The sequence below is a fragment of the Phasianus colchicus genome, chromosome 17 (genome assembly GCF_987193195.1).
Source record: "Phasianus colchicus chromosome 17, bPhaCol1.hap1.1, whole genome shotgun sequence".
Lineage (NCBI taxonomy): Eukaryota > Metazoa > Chordata > Aves > Galliformes > Phasianidae > Phasianus > Phasianus colchicus.
The window spans coordinates 9,670,703-9,685,369 of record NC_143452.1 but is presented as its reverse complement, the minus strand read 5'-3'; the positions used below and the strand labels follow the sequence as shown (position 1 = coordinate 9,685,369).

At 55.9% G+C, this 14,667-nt stretch overlaps 2 protein-coding genes and 1 pseudogene across 2 annotated transcripts in view; 2 read left to right on the top strand and 1 right to left on the bottom strand.

The window, feature by feature from the left end:
- The window catches only part of PRPF6 (pre-mRNA processing factor 6), a 23,442-nt gene extending 18,900 nt beyond the window's left edge, over positions 1-4,542 (top strand). The window contains exons 20-21 of the mRNA XM_031589607.2: positions 1,657-1,783; positions 2,552-4,542. Coding sequence (XP_031445467.1) covers positions 1,657-1,783; positions 2,552-2,704 — 280 coding nt within the window. The 3' untranslated portion in view covers positions 2,705-4,542. The remainder of the gene's footprint in view (positions 1-1,656; positions 1,784-2,551) is intronic.
- C17H20orf204 (chromosome 17 C20orf204 homolog) lies at positions 3,996-14,165 on the top strand. The gene is made up of 6 exons (XM_031589621.2): positions 3,996-4,041; positions 5,176-5,456; positions 7,647-7,781; positions 7,965-8,027; positions 8,107-8,259; positions 8,931-14,165. Exons 1-6 carry the CDS (start codon positions 3,996-3,998, stop codon positions 9,060-9,062), a joined length of 810 nt encoding a protein of 269 aa, XP_031445481.2. The 3' UTR covers positions 9,063-14,165.
- LOC149915624 (ammonium transporter Rh type B pseudogene) lies at positions 13,319-14,667 on the bottom strand (annotated as a pseudogene).

The following is a 14,667-nucleotide window of genomic DNA, read 5'->3' as shown; positions in this document are numbered from 1 at the left end:
TCTTTCAGTTGTGGCCCTTCCTGGAATGCAGACTACAAGTCACACTGTAGTTTGCTTCACTGGAACAGGAAGATAGTCTACTAGGAATTGTCTGCTTCTCTAGATCAAGTTGTGAGGTTTCCAGTGATGAACAACTATTATTAGAATTGACTCACACCATATCCTTTCTGATCTGATTGCAGACCACTCCACAGCAGTTATGACTGGAACAAACTTCTCTTCCTCTGTGAATACCAGCAGAGGTTAATGCAGCAAGCATGTTGCCCAGAGAGTTGCCCAATTCTTTCACAACTTTTTTATAGGCCAAAGAAAACTGTAGGATACACTCCAGTGACTGCAACGCTGGGTTCTGACAGATAACAGCTGCCTTGTTCTGCCTTAGCAGCAAGTGAGAAAAATGTTAACTTTTGTTGAAACAGCTTCTGGGTGCTTTCTGGTGCAACCTCAGGCAGTTTAGCTTCTGCCTTCCATTGTGACTTGCTTGTAGGTATGGTAATACTGTGGTCAGTCACACATCTGTGGAAAGCTTGAGGCATTATTCTGAATATGGCCACTACTTGCAGGTGTTTAGCCTCTGCTGTCATTGTTGGTGCCCTTTTAAATCACAGTTTATTTAACACGGAACAATCAAGAGTATTATAGGGCTTAAAAACAATCACATAAGCTGTATAATTTTATGGCTGACTAAGCTCTTTATGAGGGATGGCTGTTTGATTTGATAAGGACCTTACTAGCTCAAATGAACTCTTTAGTGCAAAGGAATGAAACCAATAGACTATTGACTCAGCTGGTTAATTACTGGGGAGAAATTTCAGGATTCACAAGTGCCCTTTTTGAAATGGCAGCCATTGGGGCTGTGTGCCAGGGTTGTGTTTGAGCTTGGAGTGTTGCATACGTGTCTTTCCTTGTAAGGTGGGGATGGCAGGAGAGGCTGGAGCATTCCTAGTGTTTGTGGTTGTATGCAGTCATGGCTTTATTAACACATGTACAATTTGCAACTGCTTGGAGTTAATTGTTATGATGCTAAAATCAACTTGAAATAATAAGAAATGAAGAGAGAGAAAATAGGTGGATGTATATAATCCTATTCCTTCCCACAGCAAAATTAAATGAATGAGTTAGAATCATACAGTGAGTCATAGAATGGCCTGGATTGATCATCTTGTTTCAACCCCACTGCTATGTGCAGGGTCACCAGCCACCAGACCAGGCTGCCCAGAGCCACATCCAGCCTGGCCTTGAATGCCTGCAGGGATGGGGCATCCACAACCTCCTTGGGCAACCTGTTCCAGCGCTTCACCAAAAAAAAACTTCCTCCTAATATCTAACCTAAATCTCCCCAGTCTTACTTTGAAACCATTCCCCCTTGTCCTATCACTATCCATCCTCATAAACAGTCAAGTTAGCAAGGATTGAACTCAAAAAGTAATGAATACTGGCCTTCTTTGGAGTGTCTGTCTCTTCCTTTGGCAGTGAGCAGAGTGATGAGGAAGCAGTGGAAATGCTCAGTCCTCTCATGTCTCTTCCCTTCCCTGGGAGAGCACAGAATCTGGCATTTCCTTCTTGGGAGAACAAAGAAATGAAATACCTGCACAGTGCTTGCAGATTGCTGTATTCCTCTGAAGAGGACGTTTGTTTATTTGCTTTTCCCAACAGATTATTCTGGAGTGAGCGTAAAATAACGAAGGCCCGAGAATGGTTCCACCGAACAGTGAAGATTGATTCTGACTTGGGAGATGCCTGGGCTTTCTTTTACAAATTTGAGCTCCAGCATGGCACAGAGGTGAGTGTGCACCTGGAAACAGAGGGAACCAGGGAAGGCAGCAGGAATCCTTGGTTGGTGTTGGTTACTCAGCACTGGGAATTGTTGCAGTGCTGGGCACAGCACGCTGCTGCTGGCTGGCAGGAGGCTGAGGCTGTCACATCTGGTCATGAGTGAGCATGCACAGACGTGTGGTGATTTCTAAAAGGCACTGTCATTAGCAGAGCTGTCTTCCTGGCTGCTTTGCTATCCACAGTCATGCTAGTTCATGCAAAGACCTATGAAATCAATCTTCCTTCTGTAAAATGCAAGCTTTCCCATAGGAGGCTTTTCTTGTAGTTGTGATGCTAGATTTGTGCAACTTGTCCTGTGTCTTGCCAAGTGTTGAGCACATGCTGCACATGGACACAGCTGGAGGAACACTTCTAATCTCTATGGCAGTTTTTACTGCCTGATATTACTGAAATGATGGAAGTGTTATCTTCTGACTTCACAAAGACCTCTCACTTGACCTGTGGGGCGGTGACACAAAGGAAATTTCTGCTGCAGTTTCTTTCGGGTAGCCCAAACCTGCTTGACTGTAGTTAGGCCAATTTGTTCAGCAAGGCAGGAGAGTTGCTGCTGCTGAGTTGGAATTAAAACTTCCTTCCATACCTTAGTGGGGAGTGGGGGGTGAGGGAAGGCTTTGGGTAAGCGTTTAAATTAGGGAGAAGACTACGAAATGTTTGGCCCTTTGGAACAAACCAGAGCATTCACAGACTTGAAATTTGTCATTTCTCTTCTGTGTAGGAACAACAAGAAGAGGTGAGGAAGCGCTGTGAGAACGCTGAACCCCGCCACGGAGAGCTTTGGTGTGATGTCTCCAAAGACATAGTGAACTGGCAGAAGAAGATTGGAGAGATTCTCGTGCTTGTGGCAGCCAAGCTGAAAAACACCTTCTAGACCTTGCTGGCTTCAGCCACGTTGATCACCTCTGTAGGACTTGTCTGCTTCCCTGCTTTCAGTTCTTTTGCCCTTACAGTGGCACAGAGCTCAGAGGACAGGAGATAGATGGCAATGTGAAAGATCTTTCCTCCAGGACAAATGCTGGTTCCTCCTCCTTGTTCCAGCAATAGTGCTCTAGGCTCACACAATGCAGTAATTAGCACAAGTGTATCTAAATCTCCTCTGGATGTTGCTGCTGGTGTAAATGTAGGGGAGCTGAGCAGTTCTGTAAGGCTGCATTGGCACTTTCCTTCTGATACCTGAATCCCCTTTCTAAATACAAGCCTTAATTACTGCTTGTGTGGCTTCTGATCTTCAGCAGTGGCTCTGGATTCCTCTGTAGCATGAAGTGCCTGTCTTTGTCCTCTACTCTGTGCACTACTGGTAGTGCGTGGCCCAACTGTTCTGTTGTCTGAATCCTCTTGGAGAAGGTGGGGGTTTCTGCTGGGGTGGAGCTGGGCAGCAGGGGGAGATGGCTGGGGTGATCCTTTTTTCTAATTGATCTCCTCTGCTGGCAGTCTGCAGCACAGCTCAGTATTCCTCAAACCTGACTAGAGGGAGCATTTTGTGAAATTCCAGAGTGTACTTTTAGAGACTTCTTTTTTTTTAAATGTACATAGTATAACCTTATTCTTGTAGATGCCCAATTTCATTAAGCACAGTCATATTTTAAAGTAATGAGGCAAAATCCAGCAATCCTTGAAATCCCTTTAAAGGAATAAGATTTCATTAAAGCCTTTGGGACAAGGTGCACTTTTACAGTGCCAACTGCTTTTTCACTGTGCATGTTTTGGATGACCACCTTCAGATGCAGAGGGCAGGAAGTGGATGTTTTGGAAGGAGAGCTTTGGTGTTCTTGGGACCCTTTATAAGCTGTCTTCAATTTTCTATGCTTGGAATCTGGAATCTGTATTATTTTTGACCTAATGAACCTAACTGTCTTGTGATCATTCATTGAAGTTAGATACATGAAAAGTATTTGGGTCTGTGTATGTGTGTCATATAATGTATTTAGCTGGAGGAAAAAAAAAAACCTTATCAAAGGTTTTAGCTGGAAAATATGTATAAAATACAGCTTGTGCTTTGTTTCCTTATGTTCTCTTGGAATGGTCTTGCCCTTGTGCTCTGACTGGGAAGAGTGGGTGTGATAGTGGGAACCTTCCAGCTTACCAGGCTCTCTCTGTTCTGGGAATGTATCTGCTGGGGGTGATTGTGGATGTGCTGAGAGACTTGCTTAGGATGCCCTGTGATGTGGGTTTATGGGAAGGTGAAGCAGGAGGAGGCTGGGGAGCAGGGTGAGGACATGGATTGTGGAAAGGAGAGGATGGGTTGTGGGAAAGGAAGGAGGCTGGGACAGACAGGGCTCTGGAACAGCCCTGGTGGCTGCAGGGTTGGGATGGTTTGAACCACAGTGACGTGGCTCTTTGTGCTGGAGAAACTCCTGAGCTGTGGGAGTGTTTGGAGCATCTCACCCAAGCCGTGTGGTTCAGGGCAGGGTCAGTGGCTTTCCCTGCCTCTCAGGTGTCAGCATCATCTCCAAGGGTTTGACTGCGAGTGTCCTGCAGCCAGGGCTGGGCTGCATCCTCCTCATGGGCACCACGCTCCCCTCACCCAGCCTGCTCACTGCATCTGGTGTCCAGGGCCTTTATGTTCTCTTTTGTTTCACAGATAAATGGGATCATCCATCTCAGAGCCCTTCAATGTTCGTAGATGTCTCTGTGTTTTTAAGCAGATTATGGCACCTACGAAATTTAACTATATATAGAGCTCAATAAACAAGTTATATGGGTCCTGTCTGCAATGGTATGTTCTTGTGTATTCCCACTTTGCGTGGTGGAACATTTTCCTGTTCGGATGGCTCCTGCTCCCACGTGCCAAGCTGAGAAGTCGGACTGTTCAGCTCTTTGCTTTATCTCACCCCAGTGCAGCGTTGTGTGTCGGTGACTTTCATCGCCTCCTGCGTGAAAGCAATTGAAACCCTGGAGTCAGGGCAGAGTTTTCTGAGCCCGGATTCATGTGCTGGCATTGATGTCCCCTGCTCAGACTGCGGAGGGGGGAGCAGCAGGGCGTTTTGCTCACTGTAACAGCATCATGGTGCGTGTGGGTGTTGCAGCCATGTCCTGGGCTGTCGGGAGGCACCCTGCCCTTCACAGCTAGAAGTGCTAACCAAGGCTCCTAGTGCTTCTGGCTGTGAATTTGGAATGATTAAAGCAACCAGCACTCATGGCGCTGCATGTCCCCAGGCTCTGGCATTGTCACAGCACGGAGGAGCAGCCTCAGCTCAGTCGTGTTGGATGCACCTGTGTCGCTTCCAGCATCCGTGGTTGTGAAACCACACCACCCTTCCCCACTCACCTTCTCGGGGCCTTTCAGGGCAGAGCAGCCTCCCGTACCCTGACCTCGCAGACGTGATCTCTTGGTGCGAGCAGCCCGCGGCTCTGCCTTCAGCCCGGAGACGTCTCCTTTCTTTCCCCGGCTTCCCACCGTTGTGTTACGCTGGGGTCTGCGTGCTGCGGGTTGGGTGCAGCGGGGAGCCCGGGGCTGGGCCGGCGGTGCTGTGGCCGCGACGCTCCCCCCGCTGCACGGGGCCGGGCCCGTCCCCTCCCACCGCAGCCCCGTGCGTGGAGCCAAGTTCAAACCGCCAGCCCTGGCGGAGCGGGACGCGACGTGGGGCCAACCTGGGGGCCCCCAACGCCTGCGGGGCTCCATGGTGAGTGCGGTGCTTCGAGGGGAGATGGGCTGGAACCTCGCTGCTGCTGGGATTTGGGGTAGAAGGGGATGGGATGGGATGGGGTTCAAAGCGATTGGGATGAGGTTTGGGAATTGGGGGGGGTATGGTTAGGATAGGGTTTGGAGCAGCTGGGAATAGGGGTCGGTGCGATTGGAGGGGACTCTTAAGGATGGGGTTGTGCTGGATTAGGGAGGGGGCTTGGACTGGTTGGGATGGGGCTGTAAGGTCCTGCTGTAAGGGTCTGCTCGGGATGGAGCTCGGGGCTGGACTGGCCGGGAGGGCGTGGAGCTGGTGGGGAGGGCCGGTCCGGCCGGGGCTGGGCTGCGGCTTGGACCTGGGGGGCTGGACGTAGGGCTGGTCCTGCGAGGGGCCCTTCGGAGAGGATGGGACGGGGACCCCCGGGGCTGGAAAGGAGTGTTGTGCCTTTGTGCAGCCGAGGGTAGCGCGAGTGCCGCCCCGAGCTGCTGTATCACTGATGGTGATTTCCCTTATCTCTGTGTATTTGTTGGAGGATTAGAGCTGGGGAAGAGATTAGCTCTGTCCCGCAGCCATACTCCCTGCGTTTTCCTCCTGCGGGAAGGGAGCAAGCCTGAGAGTAGCCCAGTGTGCGGGCAGTGCTGGCCCTCCTGGCACTGAAGGGAGGAGGGATAACCACAGAGCAGCAGTCAGACGTGTTTTCCCGTGCAGAAGGGAGGGAAGCAGCATGCTTTGTGCTGTGTGGGCAGTGGGAAGCACCCATAGAGGTCTCTCGGTTCCTGTCCTGCTGCTTGCCGAGCTCTTGGAACCCCCCATGCCAGGCTGGGCTGCCTGGAAATGCTGTAAATGCTGTGCTTTCTCCTGGAATTTGGTCCCAGTTGTTTAATAAGGCACTTCAGGGAAGTCATTGCTGGCTTAATGGTTTGAGCAAAATTACGTGGCCTTGTCTTCCTGGCTGCAGATGCTTCCTGAGAGCAGCTTTGGACTTTGGACAGGCCGACCTCATGGAAGCAGCATTCTCCTTTGGGGAGTTACACCCTGGGTTCTGTGCATTGCTGTCTGTAGGTTTGCAGCCTTGCACCATGCTGGGTTTGCATGTTGCATCGCGCTGTTCTTCCCTTGCTCCTGCTGAGCTTTGAGAGTGTTGGGGTAGGATGGGCTCTTTCAGCCTTTGGAGCCAGGAGCAGCACGCTGTCCTGGGGGTAGCATGAAGCAGATATAGGTTTCAGGAGTGGAAACCTGGAAGGTTTCTTCATTGAGTAGCACCTGGTGCAGAGATTCAGAAAGCAGAGGGGAAGCCCAGGCCCTGAGCTGCAGATGGAACCCTCCCTGTCACGTGTGCTTTGGCTGCAGCGCAGGGGCTGCGTTTTGAAGGGTGCTGAGCTGCTCTGTGCCTGCCCAGACCTGACACTGGGAGCTGGAGAAAAGCTGGGACCGGTGGGGGTTTTCACTGCAGACAGGAGCAGGCAGCAATGCCCGCTGCCAGGATGGGCCCCAAGCACTGTGCCATCCCATAGTGGTGCCACTGTTGCTGCACAGGGGAGCAGGGACACCAAGATTCTTTCATGGCAGATGCTGAGCGTGCAGGGCGCTTCCCATCCTCACCCTGCTGCTCAAATATCCCTGGTCCCGGTCATTTGAGGCTGCGCTGGCTTTCCTTCAATTTTCCTTCAAAGAACCTGAGCTCATCCCGCAGAGTGTCCGTGTGCACGGTTCCCAGTGAGCTCAGGTGTCAGCATTTGGGTTTCCCCGCTCTGCTGGGAAGTCTGTTGAGCGGTGAGGCTGCTCTGAGCTTTGTGGAATGATGGGGAGCATCTTTCCAAACAGCCTGGAGCTGTTTGCTTTGAGCTGCGGAGGTTTGTTGGTGGGGAAGCTGCAGCCCCACTCTGCCTTAGGGCATGTCCCTTTCAGTTCCCATTGGCCTTGGGGTGCTGGGAGGGGGGACTGTGCTGGGGTGGAGAGTGTGCAGGCAGGCCCTATGGATGCACAGAGCTCCTGCATCTCTGTGCTGTGTGCACTGCAGTGGGGTCGTGAAGAGGGCTGAAAGCAGAGCGATTGCTGCAGGAGGCGATGGCTTTGCAGGGAGGATGTTGTTGCTCTCCCTCCTGCATGCTGCGTTTGTAAAAGAGGGGATAACTCTGCTTGGAGTCCCCGAGCTTTCCCGTGGCTGATGCTGAGCCCTTCCCTGCACAGCTTCTCCCCAGGGCTCTCTCCTGTGCTGTGCTGCTGCTGCTGCTCGCCACCGTGCTGGGCAGAGGCTGGAGGTGCAGCATCGCCAGGATCCTGCGGCAGTACCGAGCTGTCATCTTCCACGAGATCCAGAACCTGGTGAGTGGGGAGAGGGGGATCATAGAACTGTTTGGGTTGGAAGGGGACATTAAGCATAACGCGGGGTTGTACGCGCTGCAGGTTGGTGGGGAGGGTGCTGTGCTTCGATGCAGGACTCCTGCCCCACGTGGAATGCAGTAGTGCTTCATGGTGCCTGATGCAGTCCTTGCTTTTTTTCTGCAGAAAAACCTGAGCGGGTCGGCAGAGAGGAGCAGTCGGGCTGGGCCAGTGTGCCGCTCTGACAAGGTGAGGATGCACATCATGGGCACATCATGGGCTGAGCCATCGAGCCCCATTCCTGCCTGCTCTCCTTTCTCCCTCCCAGGACCAGAGGATCCTGCAGTCCATCTACAACATCAGCATGTCTCTGCGGGACGTGGCGGGCGGTGCTCTGCGGGGCCCTGAGGAGGCAGCAGTGTGGAAGGTGGTCCGGGACACGGAGTTTGTGCTCAGGGAGAATTGCCGGCGTATTGGCAAGGTGAGAGCATCACCCCTTCCCCATCACCCTACAGCTCCCAATTTGCCACCTTGTGCGTGGGGAATCTCTAGGTTCTCCCTGCAGCATCCCTAAGGGTGAAGAGCTGCTCTGGGTTTATGCTGGGGGCACAACCCTAAGGGCTTCCATCTGCCCAGCCCTGGGCTGGAGGCTGCACCCAGCAAACGGTCCTGATGGGTGGGTGCTTCAGTCCTGTGCTCATGGGCAAAACCTGTGGTTTGGACACAAAACATCAATCTGGGCATCCCCAGGGATCTGCTGGGGAAGCCCCAGCAGGGGAGAATCCCCTACCACAAAGAACTCATTAACCAGCGGGGAAGCACCAGGGTGCTCCCAGCTCTGCCTGGCGAAGTGCTGGAGTCACATCCCTGCTGCAACCCTGCAGGGTTAATGCTGGGTGCATATCAGCATGGTGCAGGGAAGCCACCTGTTGCCCTGCATGGGGGATGTGCCATTGGGTGGGTGCTGCAGAGATGCTTTGCTCTGCTGTACCCCTGAGCTCTCCGTAGGCCTCATTCTTGCTGTGTCTGCGTGTGGTTCGGGCACCCTATCCTGCATCCCACAGTGTGTGTGTGAGGCCAGCATCTTCCCCTGGCATTGGGTGATATGTTGGTGGCTGCTGTCCCTATGCCTGACTCTCTCACCCCCAACAGAGCCCCCCGCGCCCCTCACAGCAGCCACAGCGCAGGAGGCAGCAGCTGAAGGAGATCTCACGGAAGGCACAGAGGCTGGCCACGTGCTGGGAGAAGCTCAACGTGTTGCACGCAGCCCCCCGGGACTCATAGGGGACACCCCAACACCTCATCCTCCATCTGGGTTCATGGCTGCTGGCATCCTGCATCGAACCCTGAGGTGAATCGAATCCCACAGCTGGCTCAGCAGATACGGGCAGGTGCCCAGGTTGGCCCTCCTGGCCCATATGGTACCCATGGACCACATGTGGGGCACAACCCGAAACCTGGGGAAGAAGGGATGAAGTGCAGAAAACTGAGATGCAGTGATTTCTGTGCTGCTCCTCACCCTGCATCCCCTCCCCCTGCTGCCCTGTGAGGACACCAGCTGCTTTCCTGGGCAGAAAGAGGACAATGTGAGCCACTGGGCTGAGAGTTCTGCTGGCATGGGAGTGCTGTGTATCCGTGGGCAGAAGGATGTGCATCCCTAGTGAGTGTGGCTCTGGGACTGGGAGAGCTGCCCTGGGTCCCTGGCTGTGTGATGGGGACCTGGGGGGTGCAGTGGGATAAACATCTGGGGAATGGAGGGTCAGTGTGAGCACAGCTGGGAGGAACACTTAGGGGAAGTGCAGCCCTAAAGGCTGTGTCCCATCCCTTGGTTGGAGTATGGGCTGTGCGAGACCAGAAATAAATTCTCTCCTGGCTCTGCAGCCCCGAGCTTTGGGGTGGGTGGGGGCTCCCCGGCCTCACTGTGGCGAAGCTGTGCTCGCTGATTCAGCTTCCCCAATCCTTCTCTTCCCCCTCAGTGCTCTGCCTATGGGGACGGCGATACGGGACGCGAGGTGGCAGCAGCGGGCTGTGAGCCGGCACGGCGCCGCTGTGTGCGTGTGCTGGGGGGAGGGAAGCAAGATGGGGGTCCAACCTTCGGGGTCGCCCTTCGGGGTGCACGGCCCCTGCTGCTGGAAGAAGCGGGGTGGGGTGGGGTGGGTGCGTGCGGTGCTGCTTGTTTTTCCTTGGGGTGATGGAGGGAGGTGACACCGGGGCGGCACCGCCTGCACAAAGCGTTTGCAGCGCCGGTGGTTTTGCCGCAATCTCTGCCTTCGGGGGCACGGGGAGCCCGGTGCGGCGGCAGGAATGAGTGCATGGAAAGGAAGGAAAGAGTGAAGGAAGAGGCTGAAGGGAGGGAGGGGAAAAGCGAGGTCGAAGCGCCGGTGGAATCACAGCAAAACAGCCGGAAAAAGGAAACGGGCCTGAAAAGTCACATAAAAATAGCAGCGAGGCGAGCCCAAGTGTGCAGCACATGGGAGTGAGCGCATTTCCTTCGAGGGCAGCACCGCACGCTCCCGGCTGCTCTGGGGGGGCTGCTCTGATGTGGCTCCAGCAGCCGCTGCCTCCCTGCAGCCCTCCCTGCCCTCCCCCCGGCCCCTGAGCGGTGCCAGGCGCTTGGCATCCTGTCGGCGCTACGCCAGCCTCCGCCTCGCTCAAGGGCGGCCGTGTGAAGGGTAAGAACGTGAGACGCATCGTGCGGGAGGAGATGCCGCACTGGGCTGAGTTGCGCTGGGATGCGCCGCGTTGGGATGCGTGCAAGGAGCTGCTGTATTGCGCAGCCACGTGCCACGCTGTCCCACAGGTGTGTGCATGCCCTGCTGGTGATCGGCTTCCCAGCTGCGTCCCAGCGCTTTGCAAACAGCGCAATCACCGCTTCCTCCCTTCGCCTCTTGTTTTGCAATCAGCGCCCCAGGGAGTGGGGTCAGCGTGTGTGGGGCTGTGGGGACGGCTGCTCTGTGCCAAGCTCAGCGTGCTGCGGCCCCAACCCTGGGAGCTGGCAGTGCACCCAGCTGGTACATGAATGCAGAGCTGATAGCGGGGGTACGTTTCACCCTTTTGCAATGCTGCGTTCCAGCAAAGTGCTGCTGGGATGGAGCGGTGCCATCCCCATCCTGGGAACGCAGCGGCCCCGATCCCCAGCAATCAAGGACCGTACGCCCTGCCCTGTTGCTCAGCTGCGGTACTCGTGGGGCGGGGGATATGGGGCCGGAGATGGGGCTGTCAGCCCCATATGGGCACGGAGTGAGCGCTGGGGGCACTGGCACACGCAGCCTGTGTCTGACAAAGAAGAAGAGCGTTTTGTTCTCTTCCCATCTCCCTGCAGCATCGTAAAGCTGTTGAAAGCCCAGATTTACGGTGTGATAAACGCTAGGGGCTCTGGTTAATATTTTACTGCTTCATCCTTTGGAGGGAGGCGGTGGTGGAGGAGAGCTGGGCTTGGGCACACCCAGCAGCAGCTCTGCCTGGCTCCAGCTGCAGGACAGCGGATCCCAGGGGATGGGGACAGCAGAGTGGGGCCGTACAGAGCCATGCCGTGACCCAGGTGGGTGCTGGCACCCCTGGCTATGGAATAGCAGCTCCAAGAGCCCTGATCCCATATGGACACTGTGGGTGGGCACTGAGCTGGGGGTGTCAGCCCCCAAAGGAGCACCGTGCTGGGAACAGTGAACACAAACCCCTGGGTCCCGCAGTGGGGAAGGGCAGCCCCCCCATAGCTTCCCAGGCTGTTGCTGCTTTGGAAGGCATCTGTCGACCAGATTGGGCCCATGCTGGGACATGCCACCAAGCTGTGGGCATGGCTCTGGGTGCCCTCATTGCCCTCTTCCCAGCATGCTGCGTGGCCCCATGGGTGCTGGATGCGGCCTGGCTTTGCTGGTGGAGCAGTGCCTGTGGTGCTGGGTGCTCTGCGGGAGGTGCAGCCCTGCTGAGATGGGCTGGGGGTGCTGGGAAATAGCTCAGAGCTGAGGGGAGCGTTTGCAAAAAGGCTGAGTGGGTAAAGCGTGCGAACTCCAAAAGGGAGCAGAGAGGGGCCTGTGCTGAGCACCACCATCCTGCTGTATGTGATGAGCACAGGGGCTGTAGCTTTGGGGCTGCGTGTGGACATGTATGTGTACACGTGGATATGAATATGTGCATGCACATGTGTGCATGTGATTCTCGTATAGCAGTTTCCCAAGGCAGTAGCAGCACCCTCTGGAGCTACCGGCCCCATGCACCCTCCTCCATGTCCCTGCTGGAGCTGCAACCATGCAGCAGGATGCCAGCAAAGCAGGATGCTGGGCTCAGTCGGAGCAGCAGCGATTCCAGACCCTGATGGCATCACAGCTCCGTGGAGCAGCACAGGCTCCAGCAGCCCTTGATGTGTGATGTGGGCTGAATGGCAGGAAGGGAGCAGGCTCTGCTCCGTGTCCACACCACGCACACCTCCATGAGGCCATACTGGTTCTGTTGGGGCACTGTGGCTGTGCTCAGGCCCCATCCCCACTGCTCAGCCCACAGCACCCTCCGCCGGGGCCCATTGTTCTGCCGCGCCGGGCTGCGGGGCAGGATTCCTTTGTCAGAACTGAACAATATTTTATTCTAACAATTAACCAAACCCGCCCGGGCTGCCGAGCCTGGTTGTGATTATTGAAGGGCGAATTCCCCAGCTTCGCTCTTGGTGTTGGCTCTGCCTGGGGCCATGCGAGGCAGTGGGGATGCAGCCCCAAGCTGCGGGGCTCAGAGTGGGGTCCCTATGTGCCCAGAGCTCCCATCCCTGCAGCAGGCACTGGGGGGGGCTTTTCACTGCCTTTACCCCCTTTGGGAGCCTTTGACGTGGTCTCTGTGGCAGTGATGGAGCAGGAGTGCAGAGTGCAGTGACTCATGGAGATGGAGAGAGGGCTGTGAATCACAACCTTTCCCAGGCAGGATGAGGCCCCGTGCCGCCTGCCGTCAAGGGACCACAGCCTTTGTCCTCAGTGGGGTGGCAGTGGGGCCGGGCTGCGTGTGATGGGGCTGCTGCTCTTCCTGCAGGGGCCCCTGCCCTGCCTTCTGCTCTCCCAACCCTGCTGTCGGGGTGTGGAGAAAGTTCCATGGGTTGAGGGGTCCTTTCTGCAACCTGGCTCTGTCTGAGCACCAATCCGGGCATTGCTGGCCAGAAAGGGATGCAGCTCCCTGTGCAATTTATCCTGGGAGCCCTGGTTGGGTTTGGGTTATCCAGGACACTGTAGCTTATGAAATCCCTCTAAAAATCCATCGCTTGTGGCCATCTCATCCACGATGCTGCTCCAGCAGTGATGCGGTGGGGAAGCCCTGGGAAGCATTGGGATATTTGCTGTCCTGTGTTGGCAGGTAGGGAAGGGACATCCAGAGACATAAAGCCTGATCCATGGGACTGTGGATCCACAGGGATGTGCGCTCAACTCCTGGTGCTGCATGGGGGCAGAGGTTTGCAGCCTTCAGGTGGCTGTGGGCAGAAGGGTGCTGCAATCCTCATCAGCCAGAGCTGTGCATTCAGCATGAGCCCCTGCTGGAAATGCTGTAGAACGTCCCACATTTGGTGCCTACACGCACTCCTTCATGGCCAGGGAGTCTACCTCAGTGCTGCTGCCCAGTGCTCGGGGGCTCTCTGCCCGCTCCTGGAGCTTAAAGTAGAGTGCATCCTCAAAGCACAGTGGTTCAGGCGGTGGGGCCAGGCAGGGCAGGCGCAGTGCAGCACCCACCAGCATACCGGCGAGCAGCGAGCCACCGAGGGCCACCATCAGCCCAGCTGCTTGCCACTGTGCCTGCCTGTGCCTTGCTGCCTCGCTGCCATCCCCAGGGGCCAGCAGAGCAGCCACAATACTGGCCACCGCGCCGAGGATGCCGGGCAAGCCATGCAGGTTGTGGATCCCACAGCGGTCCTGCAGCGCCAGCTTCTTTGCCAGGAGTGGGGTGAGGAACTGGAAGCCAAGAATGCACAGCAGTGAGGAGAGACTGCCCAGTGCCAGGGCTGCTGCTGGAGTGATATGCATGTCGGCCACTGCACCGATGGCCACGCCGCCCGCCAGGCTGCCATTCTGCAGGTGACCCGCGCTCAGCTTGCCGTCACTCTCCAGCAGGATGGAGATCAGCACAGTGGTGATGACACTGGCACTCAACGCCAGGAGGGTGTGCAGGATGGCACGGTGCTGGGCATCCCCTGGTTGGCACAGCACAGCCACGAAGCTGGGCCAGAACACCCAGAGGATGAGCGCTCCAAGCAGGGCCAGGAGGTCGGAGCGCGGCGTTGGGGTCTCTTTAGGGTGCACCATTGGCTTTACATTCCCAAACAGCACTTTGGACACGCCAAGGCCAAAGTAGCAGGAGAAGATGTGGATGGTGATGGTGCCACCCACATCGAGGACACCCAGCCGGGTGATGATGAGCCACTCACTGGCCAGGTAGATGGGCACCTCGCAGAGGGCCATGGTCAGCAGTTGGCAGGGACTCGTCCTGCCCAGCACGGCTCCCGCTGAGATGAGCACAGTGACAGCAGCAAACTCAGCACTGAGCATGCTGTGGAGCCCCAGAAGTGCTTTGCCATGGTGCAGGCGGTGCAGCAGACCCTGCAGCACCAGTGCCCACTGTGCTGACACATTAAGCAGGAGAAAGTTGTGGGTCAATGCGCTCAGCCCATAGCGGGGCAGGAAAGCCAGCAACAGCCCCAGCCCCACCACCAGCATCACCTGGATGTCCTGGAAGAAGGGGAAGGTGCTGTGGAGCTGCTTGGCTGCATGCTCGGCGTCCTCTGAGTTTGTGGGTGCAGCTGAGTGCTCGTCATAGGTGATGAAGAGGGCGAAGAAGAACAGCAGGGCAGCCTGGAACAGGCCCAGTGAGAGGGGCAGGAGGCAGCGGGTGCTGGCGGATGGTGGCAATGCCATCCCCAAGCTGG